The 23265-nt window shown below is 38.5% G+C and overlaps 3 protein-coding genes across 3 annotated transcripts; 2 read left to right on the top strand and 1 right to left on the bottom strand.

Moving 5' to 3' along the window:
• The first annotated feature begins 1 nt into the window (after window position 1).
• LOC125205520 (large ribosomal subunit protein P1w-like) lies at window positions 2–1149 on the top strand. Its single transcript, XM_048104520.2, has 3 exons — window positions 2–160; window positions 280–492; window positions 945–1149. The coding sequence occupies exons 1-3, from the start codon at window positions 92–94 to the stop codon at window positions 996–998; spliced, it is 336 nt and encodes a 111-aa protein (XP_047960477.1). The 5' UTR covers window positions 2–91; the 3' UTR covers window positions 999–1149.
• Window positions 1150–1744: 595 nt separating this feature from the next.
• LOC125205517 (uncharacterized) lies at window positions 1745–4601 on the bottom strand. The gene is made up of 6 exons (XM_048104506.2): window positions 4051–4601; window positions 3495–3657; window positions 3233–3409; window positions 3054–3137; window positions 2610–2688; window positions 1745–2339 (listed from the first exon to the last, which is right to left on the bottom strand). The coding sequence occupies exons 1-6, from the start codon at window positions 4359–4361 to the stop codon at window positions 1891–1893; spliced, it is 1263 nt and encodes a 420-aa protein (XP_047960463.1). The 5' UTR covers window positions 4362–4601; the 3' UTR covers window positions 1745–1890.
• An 8492-nt stretch (window positions 4602–13093) lies between these two features.
• Window positions 13094–13822, top strand: LOC148923351 (uncharacterized). Its single transcript, XM_089061467.1, has one exon. The coding sequence runs from the start codon at window positions 13094–13096 to the stop codon at window positions 13820–13822; it is 729 nt and encodes a 242-aa protein (XP_088917593.1).
• The last annotated feature ends 9443 nt before the right edge of the window (window positions 13823–23265 follow it).

The following is a 23265-nucleotide window of genomic DNA, read 5'->3' as shown; positions in this document are numbered from 1 at the left end:
AAAGAATGTTTCTCAACCCTAAAGAAGCCGCAGCAGCAGCATCTCCATCTGCAAAACCCTAATCTTCGATAATCACATCGTCTAGGAAAAGATGTCGGTGGGAGAGCTCGCTTGCACCTATGCTGCTTTGGTCCTCCACGACGATGGAATCCCCATCACGGTAACAATTTTTTATTTAATTGATTTATATTGACGTATTTTCCATTTTTCACCGCAATTTCATATGTTTTTATTTTTCGAGTTGTTTTTGTATTTGATTTATACGTATTCCTTTTCAAGGCGGAGAAAATTTCGACCCTGCTGAAGGCTGCGAATTTGTCTGTTGAGTCGTACTGGCCCAGTCTCTTCGCTAAGCTTTGCGAGAAGAGGAATGTTGAAGATCTCATCATGAACGTTGGCGCTGGTGGTGGCGGTGGCGCCGTCGCAGTCGCTGCTCCAACTGCTGGTGGCGCCGCTGCCGCAGCTGCCCCTGCCGCTGAGGAGAAAAAGAAGGTATGAATTGATCTGTTGTTCAAATTTGTTTTCTATATAGCTTAATTGATGCTTGATTGGGATCGTGGAAGTGTAAATAGAACCATGTAGTGTGAACGAACTCTAATAAGTAGGTATTGGATAAAAATTGGGATATCCAGAATCAGATTAAACTCTAGAATTGTTACTACTATGAAATTCCAATGTCGAACACTGAAGAGGATCTGGATTTTGTGAAATTGTTTGTGGATTGAAGAACTTGTGAAGACGTGTTAGAGTTATACTAGTATTAAATCCTGTTTTTTAATATGGATTTGAATCGATTCATGATCTAGTTCTTAATTAAGTTGTGAAGTTTAGAAGTTTATTCTACTTTGTATTCTCCTTTATTTTAAACCTAAATGTCTTTTTTTGGTAGATATTTTTATGAAGCCAAATACAAATACTGATTCATTGTCATTTGATTTTTTCAGGAGGAGGAAAAGGAGGAGAGTGACGACGACATGGGCTTTGGCTTGTTTGATTAAGTTCAGTTATAGTTTGAATGATGATTTTGTGTTGAACTTGTTTTAGATTAGTTTATATGGTATTTTGATGCAGTGTTACTGCATATGGTACTTTGAATTTTGAGGTAACCAAGAGATTCATTCATCTTATGTGAGTTCAGTTTTCGTTCAAGTTCTATTGCATTTCATCGTATAATTATTGTTACAATTATTATGAAAATCATCTTTCTGAATTCTACCAAAATTGATTTTTATACTTGCGTCATATTTTACTCTACCTAATGTTTTGTTACATGAATTTGGCTTGTGTATTACATTCAACTGGTATGATTACTTCCTATCCATCCTCTATTTGAACAATTTTCAACCTGATTCCGAGGTCTAAGCTCCAGTTGTGTATAGAATCTGTATGTATGTCCTTTACCTTAAAAAAATTATACCAAAAGTAAATTTCAAGCATATGGTGGCCGTACAAAGTTGAAGTGGGGCGAATGGTTTTTTGGCTGGGTTGGCATAGTAGATAAGATTTGATTAGGATAAAAATTACAGTACGTTTCTTTATGTAAAAATGCATAAATTAGGAACAAACAAAGTTAATAACACTAGGAGTAATTGATTAGGTGTTATGCCTTACTCCTCATAGAAAACGCTCTCAATAGTTCCAAATCCGCAGGAAAAAATGGCTCTAAGCAGTGTTTGATGGTCTGCACCCTTTCGAGTCAATTGTTTGCCGTTAATTGCTAAACAAAGAGCATAAAGAGCATAAATTAACTCCAGAGGAAAATGATCTTTTCACTATATTAAAGTATCTATAAACGTAATATTGATCTTTTCTGAAAGCATCATCTGCTGCCTCAATGTACCAACAACAGTGCTTATCAAACACAACCAACATCCTGACCTAAATTCCTCATCAGCGGCATGGTCGTCCTCCCATATTTCCCAGCTTTCTCGCGACACCAAATATGAGCGTCTTCGTCAGGAGTCCCCTGTCGAGGCTGCAGGCAACTGTGATTGCACCTCCGATTATCAGAAGCTTCGGTATCTTCATGCCCTTCGCCTTGCCATCAGCTGAGTCCACTAATTGTGTCTGTGCCGGCACTTCCTCGTCTTCCAGCGTTTTCAGGTAGTCGGGGTCGAGCTTTGTGTTAATCTGAGCCATGAAAGCGTGGCGAGAGAGGGGCGCTCCTGATGCTCTGTGTTTCTGGTAAGCTCTGAAACCACGGTGAATGTTCTTCACCAGCCCCCACATCCCTTGCCGCACGCCAAATTTCGCTATCTCCCACGGGATGCCCATGTCTTCATGATGGAAGAGTATCACCTCGCACGCGGACAGCTGTCCATCTCCTTTCCTTGATTCCACTGTTGCAACGATAGAGAAGGAAATTTAGAAGGGGCACAAAACCTAACTTATGGTCACAAGATTCAGCAACACTGAGAGACGTGTAATTAGCCCGACCTCTGCATCACAATCAATTGCAACATATTTTGTTTCTCAACATTCAAAAGAACATCAACTTTATATGATTTCCACCAGACAAAAACTATACATGCTGCCAACCAAGCTCCAAAGGTCGCTGAATATTAGAATATCGGGTACTTGCAATAGCTAAGGAGTCATAAATTCTGTACCTGCTTGAATGAACCAACTTGAGTATAGAACATCAACGCGCCTTGGTTTGTCTTTCCTTGGAAGGGATGAGGGAACTCCCTGGATCAGAAATAAAAAACAAGGGTCACTCAAATATATATCAACTAAGCTAACATATCGTAGAAACTTCACCAACAGATCTGCATAAATTTACGACAACTACGATTGGGAGATACTGTGGCATTGTCAGACACAACGTTTTATAATCCAACTAAATTTTCTGGAAGATCGTTTATATTATGTTCAATGAGGCACAAAATCTCATTTTGGTATATAAACAACTTCTACAGAGCATAAATAGAATCTACATGGAAAGTAAACAACTACTAAAATCGTAATCTTAATTAAATTCACTCTGCTGAGCCTCAAAGTATATTAGGCAACAATAATCTAGCAGAACAAATAAAATACGTCACTAGCTCTACCTTAGTCACGCAGTAATATGATCTTCCCGATTCCCATATTCTCCGTCCTATTATGTATTCTCTGTCACTGCAGAAGAAAGGGAACTGCAAGAGAATGGTCAGACTTCAATGGTGCAGAAGAAGTGAATAAAAAACCCACAACATCTCAATGAGGAAAAAAGGAAAAGGTTATTCCCAACCTTGCGAATCCAGTGAACCACCATAATCCCTGTGGTCGGGCATTCTTCTAGAATAGAGGCATGTGTGAGCATATTATCCCATTTTAATCGGAAATCATCATCCCAGAAAAAGTCTCTCACTAATTCTGGAGTTGCATTTTCATAAACAGTTCTGCTACAATATTGAGGAGGGCCACTCTTCAACAAAAAATACCGGTTAGTAATACATACCAAATCTCATATTGTACTTACGAAGATAACAAGCGAAGGATCACCGCAGTACCTGAGGATCTCTCTGCCATGCTTGGTAGCTCATATCATGTGCTGAACACTCCATCATATGCTTCCAAGGGGGTCCTCCATCTTTCCTCTCAACAAGATGGCATAAATGTTCCAAATCCTCGTTTGTAATAAGTGGGTGGTCTTCTTTGCCCATATCGGATTGACTAAAGATGCAATATTACATTTCATAAGAAACATGGCCAATAGACTTTCATCATAGTACTAAGTAAGTTTATTACCGCCATAGAATTTCCAACTTCTAACACACACACAGTTTGAAAACATATGAGCAAATACATTACTAGCAGCAAGACAAAAACAGTACTCTCATTCTTTTTATATCAATGAAAAACCTCCACCATAACAGACTAACAGCATAGCTATCTAGAATTGTTCTTGCAATCACTCAAAATGATACTGAGATTTCCTATTAAAATGAATGAATCTAAGATTGAAGTGTATTCATGATTCAAATAAAATCAGACTAAGATGAAACAACAATACAAATATTCAAAGAATTAAACCTAGAAAGAAATTATATGAAGCACAAAATCAACCTGCAAACAGCAGTGTCAATCATTGGTGTTATCGCCATTTGCTCCTTATCCAAGCTACAACTTGCAGTCCCATCCTTACAAGAATCCAAACTCTGAGCTGAAACCAACCCTCTAAAAAGAGCAGAAGGCGACGGCGGCGACGAAAAATCAAATTTACAATTCCCCAAAGCCAAAGTCGCCCACCTAGGTTTCCAAACCCACCCCACAATTATACCCAGAAAAAATGCAAACCAAACCGGCCCCAAATACTGAATTATTCCAATTACCATCGCCCAGCTCACCGGCATCCCCAAAAACTCCACCACCGCCATAACTATTTATTATTAAAACCTATAATTAACAAATAGAAGACGGCTGGAAACCTCAAGATTAGATTTTTTTTTTTTTTTATTTGAGGAATCAAAAAGGGTTTGCAAGGAGTAACGCAAATGGATAAGAATAAAGAAAGAATTAAAGGTGGGAAGGGGAGATTGTTTGTTGATGAAGTCGTTGAGTAAAATATTGAAGTTTTTGTTTTTAATTTTTATAAATATGTTTGTTGGTAAAACTAAAAGGTAAAGAAGAAAGAGAAAAGAAAAGGGATTATCGGATTGCACCGCCAACAAAACAACCAGTGGTGTTGGATTGATGACGGCGAGAAGATGCCAGCTGTCAGCTGTGTGTTGACTGCTCTCCTGTTTTGGATTTTTAGCATTGATTGTGGAGACGCCACCTATTTTTTCTGCCTGCTAAAATACGCTGCGCCTGGTTTCCGTGGTGCTGCTGCACCTATAATATGATAAAATTATTAAATTTATGGATAAACACTGCCCTCTAATTTTCTACACCACTATAATTCATTTTATCTATCAAATTTTAATATCAAAGAAAATATTATGACTAAATAGGACAGAAGGTTACAATCTCTATCAACCAAATATTGTCCGTGTTTGATTCGGTGGAGATATTAAAAATGTGAAGAAAACATAATTTCAAAGTTAGTGAAGCGTAAATTTAATATAAGTTAGTGAAGCGTAAATTTAATATTTTAATAATAGAATGTGAATGTAATGAATTAAGGTAAAATAAAATATATTTTCTTCGTTTAGAAGAAATAGAATAATTTATGTATAGCATGAATTTTAATGTAGAGAAGGAAAAAAAGTAAGTGAGAAGTAGTGTTAGTGGAATGATGTGTAAGGTTATTATTTGTTAAAAACTTTACATAAATAAATGTGCTCTATTTTTTGTGGACAACCAAAAGTAATAATTGTGCTCTATTTTTTTTGGACAAAGAGAGAGTATTTACTAAAAATAAAAATAAAAAACAAAATGGACAAACTTTATTTGATAAACGAAATTAAACATGTTATTTTAGTGAGATAGTTCAAAAAAAATGTTTTATTTTTAATACGATTAATTTAGATGTACTTATTAAAATGGTAAAATAAAATTATTTTATAGATAAAATAAGAGAGAATGTAATTAAATGCTTTATGAGATTAATTTTAGTGTACAAATTAAAATGATAAAAATAAACTTTTTTTTTAGAAGGAGGAAGTATAAGAGAAAGGAATGTAGTAATTTTTTATAAATAGAAATCTACTTTAGTAAACTATTTTCATAGAAAGTACACGAGATTATATTAGTTTTGCTTAGAATAAATTCGGTGGCGCCCTTCCCACTAGGACTTCCACTAGGATTTTCCATGAAAACTTCCTGCCACGTTATCACTAGGACTTTTTATTCCACTGCCACATCACTAGGACTTCCCCTGCACTAGGACTTCCCACTAGGACTTCCCGCAATAAATTAAATTCACAATTATTCAATTTACGGAATTAAAATATCAACATGGAATATGGGAAAATTCGAATACTTCATTAAAATAAAATTACATAATACTTAAAAAAAACATAATTAAGTTAAAAATTACATAATCATAAAAAGTCGAGAAATACAACACTCGGCTCTCACTCGTCCTCGTCCTCGTCCTCGTCCTCGTCCCTGTCGCCCGTGCCGCTGCCGCCTCCAACGCCCCCGCCCCCAATCTCGACGCCATAATCATCAATGGGTGGCATTCTTAAATCGCGCCGACATGCATCGATCACATCCTTGCACATCCTTTTGTACACAGGATCGTTCGTGCTATACCACCTATGCATGTTCTGACTCGGGGTCTTCGTTAGCTGCGCGCGGGCAAGACGGTCGTACTCATCTGGGGCCTCCGATTCGACCTCGAAGGACCCGCTGCGGCTGCCGCTTCCCCTCGCCATCCGCTGCGCAACCTTTTGCCCCATTGGGCGACGACGACGGCGAGAGTCTGATCGTGGTAGGGGACACTTCCTCGGCTTCGGGGAGCTCGTGCGAACCAACACTGCTGCTGTACTCACCGGAAGAGTTGATCTTCGTCCGCTTCCAGCCCGAGTCGACACCCGCATAAAACTTTAGCGAGTCCCTGACCACGAGAAAGGCCTCCCATTGGTCAAAATCTTTGAACTTCAATTTTTTGTCGGGGTATTGGGACAAGGCCCGGTTCTTCACATCCTCCTCAGACATGCCGCTGGTTGCCGTGCGCAGGTTGTTTTGGTAGAGGGCGGCAAAACGACTGAGCTTAGGCCTCAACCGATCCCACTATTTCCGGCATTGCTCGGGACTGCAAGGCTTCGCCCCATCCGGTTTGTGTGTGAGGTAGGCCTCACTAATGCAATGCCACAATCGGTCAATATACTGGTTCGCCCCGACATAGGGATCCTCGACTACACCGACCCAGGACTTCACAAGTGCGGCGTTTTCCCACACGGTCCAAATCGACCTCTTCCCCCGCTCCTCCTCCTCCGCCCCCATTTGCGAGGAAGAGCTCGGGGCTTTCCCCTTGCCCTTGCCCCTACCCCCGCCCCTGGCCTTGCCCTTGCCGCTGCCCCTGCCCATTGCAGCAGGCTCCGCCTCATCGGGAGTCTCACAGATCGGCGATAGCCCCAACTCCTCAAAAGAGAAAGTCTCGATGCCAGCGTACTGAGTCTCCGGAACAGTACTAGGGGAATCATCGGACAACAAATCTATATATGAGCGATAGACAGATTCCCTAGGTGTCTGAGGGCTCCTGTGCTGCATCGTCCCAACCATCCCCGCCATATTTGGCGTCATACTCCCCATCCCCGAGGCCCCGGGCATCATCCCACCCACCCCCGTCATATTTGGCGCCATACCGTCCCGGGCATCATCCCACCCACCTGACTCATCCAATTGTATATATTGTAGAACATTTGGGGAGTAATCCCCGCCATCCCTGCCATTTGAGGATTCATCCCCCCCATTTGGGGATTCATCCTCGTAAAGTTTCCCTCCGTTCTGGCGGGAAACGTGGGTGTGTTTGATCCGCTCGTGGTGGGGGAGTTCCTATTGTACTCCATTTAGAGAGAGAAATGAAACTTGCAGATTAGAGAGAGAAACTTGTCAACACAAGTGGTGTGAATGAAATGAAGTTCAACGAGCCGTATTTATAGAGCCACAATGACGGACGTCCGCCCGCCCGTCGGTCGGATATCCGAGCCCATCCGACGTCCTCACGGGACGTCCGTGTCCTACCTTTTTCTTCACTACGGCGGACGTCCGGTCGGCCGCGACGTCCGTCGTTAGAGATGCTCTTAGTACTTCCTTCCTTCATAATTGAAACACTTGTTTTTAGCATAATAGTTTGTGAAATTGACGTTTAAGGTATTTAATGAGTAGGTAATAAAGTAAATGAGAAAATAAACAAAAAGAATGGAGTATAAAAGGGAATAAATTTATAGTTTTACATTACTACTTAAAGAATAAATTAAGGAAAAAAAGTGAGTTAATTGTTATAATAAAATGAAACTTAAAAAAAACTTTTTAAACTAGAAAAATAATTCAATTATGAAAGATTAAAGAGAACAAAAAATAGTCGGCGAAAATTTATTTTTTTATTCCATAATATTACCCATTTACCAATATAGTAGTACTATGATAAAATGAAATTGTAAAAGAACTTATTGAAATAAAAAAAATGATTCAAACTGTGAAAGGATGAAGATGATAGAAAATAATTGGCGAGAGATCATTTTTTTATTGCATAATCTATTACTCATTTACCAATAAGATAATTATGCTTTTATTACCTATTTAAAGTTCAAAATAAGTTATGCCCTCTAATCTAATATATATAACTCATTAACTAAATGTACTGTTGTTGTATATGCCTAAATGGTTAAATATAATTAACCTAGGGTCTCTCCTCTTTTTGAAGAATATTATTATTGTCTCTATTTTAAAAAAATAATCTAAAGAATATAATTGTTTTTGTATACAGAAATGTATACCTAACTTAGTGCAAGTGTTCATTGTATTAAGCCGTTTTATCAATTTGGAGAATATTCCAAGGATTTAGTATTTGTACCCGAATAATAGTTTTCGGCAGAGGTACAATGTTTTATTGAGAAGTTTTTCAAATAAATAAATCGTAACGTCGTGTGACACACAATTATAGTTGACTGGAATTTCAATTGATCGCCCATTACTTTGTTTTTCTTCTTTGTTTTTCCCCCATTCATTTATGCCATTAAACGCAAAATTAATAATCAAATATAGAAAGAAAGGAAAAATAAACTATTGCTAAGGGCATCCACCACTTGGCATCCACAGTGGGACGCCCTAAGCAATGCCCTATGTACCACCACGTCAGCATTTTATCCTTCTCTCATTCCACATACAGTGGGGCGGACTACAGCCCGCCCTAAGCGACGCTCTAAGCATTTTATCTATTATTTGAATATTTAAATACTTCAAAATTTGGAAAAACAACTTCATTTCATTAAAATTCAAATATTACAATACGAAATAAAAAAAACTACAATTTCTCAACGGCGGCGGTTGCGGTTCCAAACTTCTTCAATCATGTCAGTCATGAGCTGAGTATGGTCTTGTTGGTTGCGCATTGAGGCCTGTCGCTGTAGAACCGCACCGAAGCCCATCGGTAATCCTCGAGTGACAGGCGAGGTCGTCGCGCTGGAGCTAGATCCGGTTCCATCATCCACCCAATCGGTGGCATGTCCACGTTCTTGTTCGACTATCATGTTATGCATGATGATGCACGCATACATGACGTCGACGATGACTTCCTTGTACCAGAAACGCGCCGGACCTTTCACGATTGCCACCGCGATTGGAGGACCCCAAAAGCCCGATCCACATCCTTCCTTGCGGACTCCTGCTTTGCCGCAAACAAGACTCTCCTCTCACCAATTGGGCAGCTTATCGTCTTAAAAAAAACAGGCCACCTTGGGTATATGCCATCGGCCAAGTAGTACCCCATATGATGTGAGCGGCCGTTGGCAGTGAACTGGATGGCCGGACCGCGACCCCTGCACTGATCGGCGAATAGGGTGGACGAGTTGAGGACGTTGATGTCATTGTTCGACCCGGCTACACCAAAGTGGGCATGCCAGATCCAGAGGCGGTGGTCAGCAACGACTTCTAGGATCATCGTCGGGTGGCTGCCCTTGTAGCCGCTAGTAAATTGGCCTCTCCACGCCGTCGGGCAGTTCTTCCACTGCCAGTGCATACAGTCGATGCTCCCTACCATCCCAGGGAAGTCGTGCACCGTCTCGTGCATCCGCATCAGGCTCTGGCAATCATCAGCAGTCGGGCGTCGCAAATATGTGTCGCCAAAAGCCTCCACAACTAACTTACAAAATTTCTTGAGACATTCGCGGCCAGTTGTATCCCTGACGTGAAGGTACTCGTCGAACATATCCGTTGTTGTGTCGTAGGCCAACTGGCGGATCGCAACCGTGCACTTCTGCAACGGCGTAAGTCCGGGGCTGCCGATCCCGTCTTCCCGATACTGGAAGTACTCATCACGTCCCTCCAACGTGTGCACAATGCGGAGAAAAAGATCTCGGCTCATTCTAAAACGTTGGTGAAAAACATTCGGGCCTCACCTTGGATTCTCGGAAAAATAATCTGTGAACAGACGTTCGTGCGCTACGTCGTGCTCGCGGGGGACATACGTCCGACGTCGTATCGGGCGAGGGACCCGCGCCACCGCCGCCGCCTCCTCCCCCTGCATTTGTGCCAAGCATTCCGCCTTGGCTTCATTAACGGCATCGAACAAGGCTCGAGTCAAGGCCCGTCTGCAGCCATCCGATGTACTCAAATCGTAGTCGTCGGGATTCATTTTTTAGACGATGAGAGAGAATAATTGAAGAAAAATTGGAGAGATCTGAAATTGGAGTGTGTGAAATGGTAGAGAATTATAGTGTTTAAATAAAAAAAATCGAAAAAATTAAATAAAAAAAACGCGTGAGCATCGTCCGACCCATCATCCGTCCCATCGTCCGCACCATTGCGGATGCCCTAAGAGGATCTCCAAGGCGGACTCAAATAAATTAAAATTAAATATCAAAACAATATAATACATAAGTGGAATAAAAAACGAGGACATTTACAATGTAGAAATAGAATAAAAATGAAGATATTTATAGTGTAGAAATGGAGTACAAATGAAATATTTATAATGTAGAAATTGAATAAAAATATGAATATTTATAGGGTATGAATGGAATAAAAATGGGGCATTTATAGTGTAGAAATGGAATAAAAATGAGGTATTTATTTATAGAAATAAAATTTTAAAAAAAGAAAAAAAAATGGGGTGTATCGGCCAGGCCTTAAGACCGGCCTCCTCTCTCTCTCTCGCCTTAGTCAGGCTTCTTCTCCACTGTGGGAGGCCGATTTTGGCCTATAAATCGGCCCAAAAATCGCCTCCTCAGAATGAATGCTCTTATGGGTAAGAAATATAGGTAATTATTTTATCTATTTTTATTTATAATTTAATTATTATTTTTTGGAGATAAGAAATATTTATATAATTTAATAAATTAATTAAGTTAGCCTGGTCAATTAGATTCATAATTAAGTAACCATTTGGTCAAAATATGTTTGACCATTTAAGTTAATACAAAGGTCAATTTTAGACCAAAAGTTAACACATGACCAAAATATTTTACAGAGTAAATATAAGAAATAAAATTTTGGAATTTATTATTCCTATAATATTCCTAAAATTTTGGACTTTATTATGGAGAGAGAAACTTACTTATTAAAAATTTACTTTAATATCAAACTCATTACTTTCTTTTTTTATATTTATAGGGCCTATTATATCTCGTAGACGAGCTTGAGAATAATCATTGGACCTTAAGCATTTGTACCCACCTCTCAATTAAAAATATCAATTAAAAATATAATAAGGGAACATTCTATTAAGTCCGTGAATTTTTTAAATTATTATTTTTGGTTCGTAATCATTTGAGGTCTATGAACTCCTGTGTATTATTAATTCAACTAATTGTTCTTGTTTCCCATATTTTTTTGACAAAATTACCTTTAATAACATGAAGGACATTTCAATCTATTTATTTTTTCTTTTTTATTAAAATATTTAATTTTATCTCTCTTTAGTTTTTATTAATTTCGTTGTGTTATACATGCTCAACTTACAAAATGATTATGAATCTAGATCTATTATTCTTGTATGTAATTTCCGTTGCGTATCATTAAATGATAACAAGAATACCCAACACAAAGTACCTGCAAAATTCTAGCTTCAGCTAGCTTTTGCTGCTCAAAATGTTCCAGATCCTCGAAAATAAACTTCAATGGCTCCACTTTTCGCGTTCCTAAACATTATAATGGTACGGTTTCCCACAAATCTTTCTCAAATTCTTTTTTAAGAATTCACTATTTGCCAAATCATTCTTTTGAGGATTCAATATTTGCCAAATCTTTCTATAATGGTTTTGTTAGAATATTAGAAATATGTTGAAGGATAATTTAGTTTGGAGGAAATATTTTTGTTGGAATATAAGAAATATGTTGGAGGATTATTTAGTTTAGAGGAAATATTTTGAGAATACAGTTGGTGGAATATGTAAGAAATAGTTTACGAAGTAGTGGTAACGTGGGGAAACTAAGAAACACTTTATTTCTCAAACTTCAACATGTAGGAAATGATACAACCCACCTCTATTTATAAGCAACCATTTCTCATTCTAGAATTCTCTTTCCTATTTTTTAATATTCTAAATATCTAGATTTTTTCATATAAAATTCTAGATATTTTACTACATAATATCAATATATTTCTACTAAAATATCTATATAATATCCATTTTCTAGTATATGATTCTACTAAATTATCTAGATATCCTAATACTTAATACTTAATTCTTGAGAATTCTATTACATAATATCTAAATATTTATAATATCTAGATATTTATACTAAAAAATAAGTTTACTTCATTTATTTCAACATGTTTTTATTATAATATATAGAGTTTTATTTTTGAAATTTTATCTAAGAATGTATTACGAATACAATGAATAATAATATAGACTATTTATTAAAGTTGGATGAGATTCCTTGCAAATATTGGATATCCCACGGTTGAAATAAAATTTGTGTTTAATTACTCGAAATCAATGAGAATATCAACACTAAATATACTAGAGCAAAATCAAGCTCTTCATATACGACTATCCACACATGTAATATAGACCAATATATTACTATCTCCGTCCAGGAGTCATATTTTTCTCTTCTTTTTTTAGCCATACACCAAAATTATTCTCTCTTTTAATAGAATCGTTATCAATCTGATGAGGCAGAGTGAGGAAAATGCTGATATTTTCCTGTAGAAAAAGGAGATACCTTCGTTCAATTCTGTAAGCTTGTTTTGTATAGGAAAGAAATAAAAAATATAATACATGATTGATATGCAAGGATCTTTACCATAGATAGAATGTCAATTAAAGTAATTTAAGTTTACCATATATTGTGTTAGTGTAGCCTATATAAGATGTATAATCTCTGTATTTTGAGAAGTGAATAAGAATGAATGTTAATACCGATTTCTACCTGGCCTCAGAGCAGAAAAACCGATCCTAGGCTCAGAAAATTTTCATCATAGCCAAATCACCAATTCTCGACCTTTTTCAACCAAAATCAAATCCTGAAACCGAACCCTACAGCCAAAAACATGTCAGATACAGAGGAGGAGACGAAACCCAATCCAGATCAGACAAAAAGCTTGAGAAACAGTAAAAACATCACAATAGCGTTCAAACTGAACGGGAGAAACTACCCTTTGTGTTCAAGGTTGATCAAAGTAAAGATAAGAGGCCGAGGGGCCTATTCTTACATCAGAAACGAACCTCCCAGCCCCGGGAGCAAGGGGTTTGAGGAATGGGAGGAGAACGATCTCATAGTGTTCTCTTGGATCGTGGATAACATCGAAAATGACATTATTGCCGACTTTGCGCACCACCAAACATCAAAGGCGTTGTGGGATAGCCTTGTCGTGACATACGAAAACAAGGCAGATAAGTATCTAATTTACGATTTGGAAGAAAAAGTAATTGCAATAACACAAGGAAACCTGGATTTAGAGACCTATTACCGGAGGATCCACGGGTTGTGGGTCAACATCGACCGCTGCCAGAAGCAGCCCGTAACCTGCTGCGACAAGGGAATCGACCGGTACAGGGTACATTCGAACGAGAAGCGCTTGGTCAAGTTCCTGACGGGATTGAATCAGGAATACGATTCAATCAGGCGAGAGATTCTGAAGGAGGAACCATACCCATCAGTGGAGGCAGCCTACGGGTGGGTGAAGACGGAGGCGGCTCAACGCCGAATCATGCCACCGACGTCCGCCGCACCCACCGCAGATGCCGACGGCGAAAAGGCCGATTCATCATATGGGTAAATTGGGCATGGTTTGGCCACCCAAAGCAATCGCCCACCGCATCGGAATGGGCCGCCACAATGCCCCGCAGCCACCACAACCAGGGAATCACCGCCCCGACACCTCCAAATTATGGTGCCCCCACTGTGGAAGAGAAAAACACACATGGGAAACCTGTTTCAAACGATTGGAGTATCCAGAGTGGTGGGAGGAGCGGCAGAAGGCAAGGGCAGCGCCGGCGCAGGCAAAATTTGCCGCTGGAGGAAGCGGTGAAGGGCAACTCTGACAGGGGGATGTCGGAAATCAGAAGGAATCAACCGGCGGCGGCTTAGGAAACCGTCAAGAAGGTCAATCCGGTGGCGGCGACGTATGAGGCGCCGACAACCTCGCCGAACGGACTGGGAGCGGCGTGGGTATGGCGGCGGCAGAACACGGAGGTAAAGGGTTTGGTCTAGCACCAAACCGTAATAAATCTAGAGCTTTTTACTTTAACCCCCTAGATTTTAAGTTATTAGAAATAGACCCTGCCATATTAAATTTCGCCCCCCTTGCTGAAATATGAAAATAACCCCAAGTGCTTCCAGAAATTACAAATGAACCCCAATACATGTGATTATGTGTCAGAAAACCCCTTTGCACCCTTACAAAATATTTTCGCTGCATTTCATGTTGAAAATATGGCTGATACACATACTAGGGGATGAATTTTTTATTGTGGGACAACCGATACTATGACTTCGGAGAAAAATGATTTTATTGATCTAAGTTGTGAAGTTGATAAATCCTATATTCGAACTGCCAATGTGGAATTGATTACAGTTGTAGGATTTGGAACTATTGAGATATCTTCTACCCTTCGTCCCACGAACTGCTTATATGTTCCTACTTTGTCTCAAAGGATGATGTCTATTAGTCATGTCACCAAGGAATTGAACTGCACACTCCTAATGCACCCTGATTTTCGTATCTTGCAGGAGAGGAAGAGTCTTGGGCGTGGCACTGAGAAGCGAGGACTCTACTACGTGGACTAGATAGCTCAACATGGTAGTGCGATGCTGGCTCACGGGTCCACGAAACAAGTAACTTGGCTTTGGCACCGAAGACTAGGACACTCCTCCCCTGGTTAAACTTCTTTGTCCGAACCTTTCTATTCCTACTGATTTTTCTTGTGAAACTTGTGTTTTGGCCAAGAGCCACAGACAATCTTTTAAACCTACGAATACTCGTAAGAATTCCATGTTTTCTTTAGTGCATTCTGATGTGTGGGGTCATGTCCTAATTGAGGGTGGGAATGGTTTTATATATTTTGTGATATTGATGATTGCACTAGAATGACATGGGTTTATTTCTTGAAACATAAGTTTGAAGTTTTTGATAGATTTGTCTCCTTTCTTAAACTCATCCAAACACAGTTCCACACTACTATTGAAATCCTCAAATCTGATAATAGGAGGGAATTTGTGAATAATGCCATGACTCAATACTGTAAAGAAAAAGGTATAATCCACCAGACTTCTTGCCCTTATACACCCGAACAAAATGGGGTAGCCGAAAGGAAAAACAGAACGATTCTAGAAATGACCCGAGCCTTGATGATTGAATCCAAAGTCCCAAAATCCTTCTGGCCTGAAACAGTCGCCACTTCTATCTACCTCATGAACCGCCTCCCTACTAAAATCCTTCGTATGAAAACCCCCCTTGATACCTTGTGCAAAATAGCCAAAATTCCTGATCACCTAAACCTCTCACCGAAAGTCTTCGGTTGTACCATTTACGTTCATATCCCAAAACATAAAAGAATCAAACTATCCCCGTGTGCAACTAAATGTGTCTTCGTAGGGTATGGGCTAAACTAGAAGAGCTATTGATAAGGCTAATTTCATGCATCGGTTATATGTGAAAAATGTTATAATTTGCTGGGTCTAACACGTTTCCTAAGCCAGGTGTGTGAAGAAAATCGCTAGATCGAGGAAGTACTGAAGGAGATGGTCTAGCGAAGGAAAGGAACGAAATGAGCAGGATTTACAAGGAAATTTGGCGTGACAGAGGAGTCAATAGCTGAGGGCAACAAAGTCTTATCTATACCTCGCTGGGCCCCACTCCAACGCCTATATATAGAAGAGCATGCAACGCAAAGAATATCACGAATTTTTCACTCTTTTTAGCTCACACACATTACACACACTTGGGAATGGGAGATTTGGGGTAGTCGGGTACGAAAGGTTACTTTCTTTAGAAGTTTCACGGTTGGCAACACCGTCCGAGTGTGGACGAAGATACAATTCCTTTTAATTTCAGTTGTTTTGCTCGTTTTTACTGTCGAACTTCACTTTTTGGAGTCGACCTGGCTGTTGATGATACTTATTGTCTTACCGTTTGTTGATCTGCGTTTAGTAGTTGAATTTCAAGTCGATTTGCATAGCTCTCTCCGCTGATAGTTTATTTCTACAAGTATTATGTCGATCTCTGTTTTATTTTGTTGTTGTGGTGTTTGATAATGGAATTTGGTGATAGATCTGTGGTTGATTGACTGTTTGGAGTTTTTTTTGTTCGAATCTGAAGTGATGAAGAGTTTCTGTTGGTTGGAGTTCGTGTTGGACGCTTGGATCCGGAGTGGATTTAGCGTCTGAGGTTGGATTCGATGTGAGGAAAGATAGTTGTTAGATGGATTCTGTTTTCTTCTTGTTTTCTGTTTTGCTTCTTCTAGTGTCTGCAGATCTGTTTAGTTCTTCGTGGTTTATGCATTAATTTTATTTTAAATTAGTTTGCTCTGTTTTATTTCGTTCATGTTGAATTTCTTATGAGTTTTACGCGATTTGGTTGTAGAAGACGATGTCGCTGTTAGTTAGTTACGAGAGTTAGTTATTCTGCCAGCTTTTCGTTCGTACTTTACTTTTTCATGGTCCCCACAGTAAGTTTATTTCCTAGGTCTAGTAGTGAAGCAGTTTTCTTAGATCAAGTGTTAGAACAATTAATTTCCTTTGCGACGCTCTTTCATAATTTCGCCTAGGTCTAGCTGTTAGCTTAAGAGTTTTAAAGTTTCCCAAGTCAGTTTAATTTGTTTTCCTCAACCCAAGAAAATGCGTGGCAGCAGCCAACACCAAAAACACACCCAAATCCTTGAACATGAGTATTACGCATCCTTCTCTGTGGGATCGATCCCTACTTCCCTATACTAGGTTTAGTAAAGTAGTTGAGGGTTTTTGAAAGAAGTGCTCTGTGTGTCCGACGACCGGGATTTCCTGCGACCAACGAGTTCCTAGACCGTGTGATCTAGTGGATTTGCTGGATCTAGGAAACCTGTTATTCCCTTTTGAACACACTGTACGCAGATAAGACACCTTTCAACTATCGATGTTTTGATCCTACTACCAAAAAGGTCATCACCACTATGAACTGTAATTTTTTGGGAACCGAATTCTTTTATCAAACCCACCTTAGTAGTCAGGGGGAGAGTGATCCAGGTAGTACTGTTGACTATCTCAGTTGGGTTGTGCCATTGTCAAGCTCTTCGACTGAGGATCCAACAGAACCAGTTGTCATTACCGCCGAGCAAGTCTTACCACAAGAGTCATCTCAACCACTAACTCAAAATCCCCCTCCGACGATATCCGAGGTAATTCCCGACTCAGAACCTTCTTCTGTACCTATTTCCATTAATCCAGCTGAAACAGAACCTCAAGAGGAGGTAAATGGCATCGATGGAGATACTGGACGGTATATACTTCCATATCAGAGTATAAGGGGGATACCACCAAAGAGATACTCCCCTGAGAAGATAGGGAAGAAAAGCCGATATGGGGTGGCAAACTTCTTGCAAGGAAATTTGACTAAAATGGCAAGAGTTTTTGCGGCTGCATTATATGAGGAGGAAGAAATTCCACAGTCGGCTGAGGAAGCAATAAAACATAAACACTGGAGAGAAGCTATGTTTACTGAAATGAAGGCTTTGATGAAGAATAACACGTGGGTGAAAGGAAAGCTACCTGAGGGAGTAAGAACTATAGGGTGCTGATAAGTCGTATTCTAAGCCTTGGTTACTGGTCAGTATGTCGTGAAATGCATGTATTATCTGCAAAACAGTTGCTCAAGTGTGCAGGATTAAAGGATCCAAGTCAGTAGGAGACGATTCAGGTGACGCAAGTGAAAAGAGCGCTGGAAGGGTGCAATACTGACCAGGATGCATGCCAGAGAAAAGGCTCGAGATGGAGAAGAAGGATAGCTGGGATGATCATTACCAAGGGAAGAAAAGTCAAAACATGAAGGAAGTCTACCCTAAAAGCAAGGGTAAGCCTCCCAATAAAAGAAGCCACTTGGAGAGAGACAAGGAGTTCGCCTTTGGAGTCCAGCCACCACACTTAGTTAGAATTCCCTCTAGAAGATCAGTTCCTCCAGCATTATCCAATATCTCGTTCCTCGCCACAGCCATGGTCACTTGACGTCCAAGAGTCTGCCGGAGAAGTCATCAGTCCGCCGTTCCAGCCAGTTATCGTAGTAGTATAGCAGTATCATCGCCCGAAGTGGCCAAACAATCGTTACTTTGCTTTCTAGTTTAATCTTTACTTGTTTTCATCGTTGGTTTTGTTGCAAACACTCATCGTTGTTGCCTTTTGAAGTACTTTGTTATTTTCCATCGTTTACGTTATGAAGTTTCTATTTCGCATGTCACTTTGGTTCGAATTTGCTTCATTCTGCCTAGGAAAGTTAGATCTAGTTATTGCTTTTAATTTCTGAGTGCTTTCTTATCTGGAGTTGTCGACCTGTAGTTGTAGTTATGTTTAGTCAAATTTTCGTGCATGAGTTTCTTTTCTGAGCCGTGATTACCACTTTGCATGTCAGTCAGTAGAAGTAAAATTGCAGTTTCACCGTTTAATTTAAGTTGAGCATTTTAATCGATGGATCTTGAGCTTGATTTTATAAATCTGAAGTTTAGTTATGGTGTTTGTGTTCATATGATTTTTGTCAATACTTGGTGAAGAAGAAAACGTCAAAATCAACTTTAGTTTGGACCACTTTTACTTTTAAGTTACTTTTGCTTTTGTTCCCTACTTTTCAGTTGTACTATCCAGACCTGTCAGAGAGCCCCAGCCACTAGATATACCTTGTTGTCTAATTTTCCTCTTTTAGTAACTGTCTACTTTCCATATGCCTCTGAGAGTCTGAGACACCTTGTCCCCCATTTTCACGAACACCACCATATGCCTGTTATTTTCACGCCTACTAGTCAGTAGAGTACCACCTTTATTTCTTGCCTAGGTAAAATCTCAACCCAAGCGTGGTAGCTAACCAAAACACCCAGGAAAGTCACCGCAGTTATCAAAACATGTCCATCCTCGTGGGATTCGACCCTTACCTCCATTATACTAATCAGTAAAAGTGGGTTGAGGAAACTTGTTTGAAGCCAGGTCCCGGTTGTCGTACCAACGACTCAACTGGGTCGGGAATCTCTTCCTGATCAGTTGGATACACTCCAAATTACATACGTAAAACTAGGGAAAGAACCTGGAACTATCAGGTGCAGATGGGTGTTCACAATCAAGAGAATGCCAGATGGCACGATAGAAAGATATAAGGCTCGACTTGTGGCAAAGGGATATACTCAGACGTATGGCGTGGATTATGCTGAAACGTTTTCCCCGGTAGCCAAGGTTAACACTGTAAGAGTGCTATTTTCCATTGCCGCCAACAAGGATTGGCCACTTCATCAGTTTAATGTGACTAATGCCTTCCTCCACGGAGAGTTGCCAAAACCTGTCTTTACCCTCCTGGGTTCACAAAAGAATTCCAAGATGGTGAAGTTTGTCAATTGAAAAAGAACATTGGGAGACAGCTCTGCGGATAGTTCGATACTTGAAGGGGACAGCTGAACATGGACTTATGTTTGAGAAGCATGGTCACATGGAGATTCACGGTTTCACTGATGCGGATTGGGCCGACAATCCGAATGATAGAAAATCAACTGCTAGTTATTTTACCTTTGTGGGAGGTAACTGTGACATCCCTAACCCAAAACATGTACCATTTTATATTTTACTTTAATTTGAATGCCTATTATATGTATTTTATTGGTATCATAAGAATAATTTTTTGACTAATGAATAGAATTTTTTTGTAAACATAATTATAAAGTTAGATGATTAACTTAATTGAGTTATATGCCTATAATATATATTATGCTTTAATTATCATATACTAATATTATAAGTGTGTGCGTATGTGTTTTTGTGTACATGGAAGTTTATATGTGCATGGATATATATTATGTAAACACAAATATATACTAGTACTATGCATGAGCCATGAAGACGAGATTTGTGATAAGGACTCATTTTAGAGTCCCACGTGTAGGCTTATAAATGTAGGATTGCAATTATGTAGTTATTTGAAGTACACGTATTAACACAACAAAAAAGTGGAGAGGCATTTAATTAATATATTTGAGTAGGTTTATTTGATTATATTACTAATTGAAAAAGAAGAGAAAAGAATTACTATGGGAACATGTGAGTCAGAACTTTAAAACGAAAGGAACTTTAGGAAAAGACAAATAAACGAGAGGGGTGGAATTTAGAAGAGGAAGTGCACGCATATTCTCAGTTTCAGGATTGAGGGCTATGGAACATGAGACATTATCTGTTTTAATCAGGTGTGTATAAATCACACTTTTAATTTTACATGTTTTATGTGCTTCTGTGCTAGGTGTTAAATAAAGTGAATAATTTGATTATATGATGTGACTCTGATATAATTATGTGTTATTTGATATAGATGGTGGAATATGGTATGGATATGTGATTGGTGCAATGGATATATTTTATATATTGTAAATGAATTATACGATAGAAATATGTAATTGATGCAATTGATATGTTTGCACATGATTTTGGAATTATTTGAATCATTGGATTAAAGAGGATCTGTGACAGTCATGCCCTGAGTCTGATATCAATGGCAATGGACCTACAGGTCATATACAATGGCAATGGACCTACGGGTCATATACGCAATGGCAACGGACCTTCGGGTCATATATATGTATACAATGGCAATGGGACCTACGGATCATATATACAATGGCAATGGACCTTCGGATCATATATATATGTACAAAGGCAATGGGACCTTCGGGTCATATACAATGGAATCCCGGGCAGATACCAGACTTGATTTGTCACAGAATAATAAACTGAACAGAGTGGCATATGCATATGTATATGGAATTAATTTTAATATTTGTTGATTATTGTTATATATATTGGTTAAAGAATATGTTTGATTTTGGGATGTGGAATTAAAGGTAAGATTTATATACACTGAGTTGTGGCTCATATAAACCACTAATATTTTTCAAGAATAAGATATTAGTGAAGTTTTTGATTGACATGGGTCATAGGAACTCCACATGTTATCAGGGTCGGCAGCTGATGCATTATAGCAACCTTCTTCCCCTCGTCATTTTTGCATGTAAATCAGTGTATAATATAGAGTGGCAAGAGGGTTCCACTACAACTCAGAATGTTTTTAGAAATATGTACTTGATAAATGTTGGTTTTTGAACTTATATAATATGTGTGTTTCAGATACTTTCTGTATGGATTATTTTATTTTAAAATTTTAGATCTATTTATTATGAGAACATATGTCATAAGAGTTGGGGTGCGACAGTAACCTTGTGACGTGGAGAAGTGAGAAGTAAGAAGCAGAAAGTGGTGGCACTATCTAGTGCAGAGGCAGAATTCAGAGGAATCAAAAGTGGGTTGACAGATATATTATGGTTTAGGAGGCTTATGACAGAGTTGGATCTTCGCTCTATACAACCATGCAGGCTGTTCTGTGATAACAAGGCAACAATCAGTATATCCAAGAATCTGGTTCAGCATGATCGAACCAAACATATGGAAGTAGATAGACTTTTTATCAAGGAGAACATTGAAGCTAAGGTGGTAGAGATGCCATATATCAAGTCTGAAGACCAATTGGCCGATATTCTGACAAAGGCGGTGACTTCAAAGTCATTCCGAGAAGTATTAGGCAAGTTGAGTATCGGGAATCCCGTTTGAGTGGGAGTGTAGGAAAGAAATCAAGAATATGATACATGATTGATATGCAAGGATCTTTACCACAGATAGAATGCCAATTAAAGTAATTAAGGTTTACCATATATTGTGCTAGTGTAGCCTATATAAGATGTATAATCTCTGTATTTTGAGAAGTAAATAAGAATGAATGTTAATACCGATTTCTACATTTTGCATGGGGGATGCTGTAGTTCGTGAAATCGTTATTGGATTCCTTAAGGCTGGTTCCTTTTCTATTGTTTGTAGTTTTAGTTCTATCATCTGTTGAAATAGGTATACTTCATTTGGTAACGTCAGATATGCATATATAGGAATTAGCGTATCAGTTATAACACACTGTCGATCTCCTTTCAACCCATTTCTCCTGTGTCACAACTATGCGATGCACGACTCATTTTATTATTTTCAACTGAATTTTTATTTATCATTTTTTAAAATCATACTCATGTTGTTTGCGATCGTACTCATAATGGCATTCTTTTAATGAGCCTAAATTAATTCCTAAAAACCCTCCTAGTGTCATACCCGTGCGATGCACGACACATTGTATTTACTTTTAAAATGTAGTATTATATCAAATTATTATGCAGTATAAATATTAAATGAAAAATTATTTATTATAATTATTAATTTAAATCATTCAAATATCTATCTAATACAAAAACTACAAACACGTACCAATAATATATATCCAAAACCCAAACCCTAAACCCTACACTGATCCGACAAAAAAAAAAAACAAAACCCAAACCCAAAGAAAAAATCCAAACCCTAAACATAAACCATAACCCGAAAAAAAGCCGAAATCCAACCCCTAACCCGAGGGGGAAAAAAAAAAACAAAACCTAAACCCTAACCCATTAAAAAATCTAAACCAACCGAAAGCAGCAGGTTCTTACCCTAACCCGAAAAAGAAACCAACCACTAACCCAACCTGAAATTGTGCATTTTAAGTTCAAACCATTAGTATAATATTTTACCAAAACTCTTCTTTTTTAACAAAATTGATTATTATATTTTACACATTAAATATTTTTTCTTGAGTAAATAATGTTACATTAGTTTTTTATTTTACTGCTGTAGATTTGATTTAGGATAATATACGAAAAATATTGAAGTCAATTACCCAATTTAAGTTCAAACTATTAGTATAATATTTTTCTAAAACGCTCCTTTCATAATAAAATTGATTATTATATTTTACATATTAATAAAATAATATCATAATATAGGTCTAAAACTATAAAATTATGCAAAAATAAATGCATACACCGATACATTCGATAAAAGAAGTTAATTTTATTAAAACAAAGTTGTGATATAAATACTTATGAATTTAGTATAATTTGTGTAAAACATTTCAAAAAAAGAATAATTTTATTATAT

The sequence above is a fragment of the Salvia hispanica genome, chromosome 6 (assembly GCF_029641045.1).
Source record: "Salvia hispanica isolate PSC_SH4W2 chromosome 6, Shi_PSC_v1, whole genome shotgun sequence".
NCBI lineage: Eukaryota > Viridiplantae > Streptophyta > Magnoliopsida > Lamiales > Lamiaceae > Salvia > Salvia hispanica.
The sequence above is the reverse complement of the archived record's forward strand: the minus strand, read 5'-3'. Positions and strand labels throughout refer to the sequence as shown.

Bases quoted from the DNA above. Each gene is read 5' to 3' on its own strand.
- LOC125205520 (XM_048104520.2), top strand. From the start codon at position 92: ATGTCGGTGGGAGAGCTCGCTTGCACCTATGCTGCTTTGGTCCTCCAC. The intron at 161-279 runs GTAACAATTTTT...TTCCTTTTCAAG, and splicing joins ACGATGGAATCCCCATCACG to GCGGAGAAAATTTCGACCCT. The intron at 493-944 runs GTATGAATTGAT...TGATTTTTTCAG, and splicing joins CCGCTGAGGAGAAAAAGAAG to GAGGAGGAAAAGGAGGAGAG.
- LOC125205517 (XM_048104506.2), bottom strand. From the start codon at position 4,361: ATGGCGGTGGTGGAGTTTTTGGGGATGCCGGTGAGCTGGGCGATGGTA. The intron at 3,658-4,050 runs GTTGATTTTGTG...TTGCATCTTTAG, and splicing joins ATTGACACTGCTGTTTGCAG to TCAATCCGATATGGGCAAAG. The intron at 2,689-3,053 runs GTAGAGCTAGTG...TTTCTGATCCAG, and splicing joins CATATTACTGCGTGACTAAG to GGAGTTCCCTCATCCCTTCC.
- LOC148923351 (XM_089061467.1), top strand. From the start codon at position 13,094: ATGTCAGATACAGAGGAGGAGACGAAACCCAATCCAGATCAGACAAAA.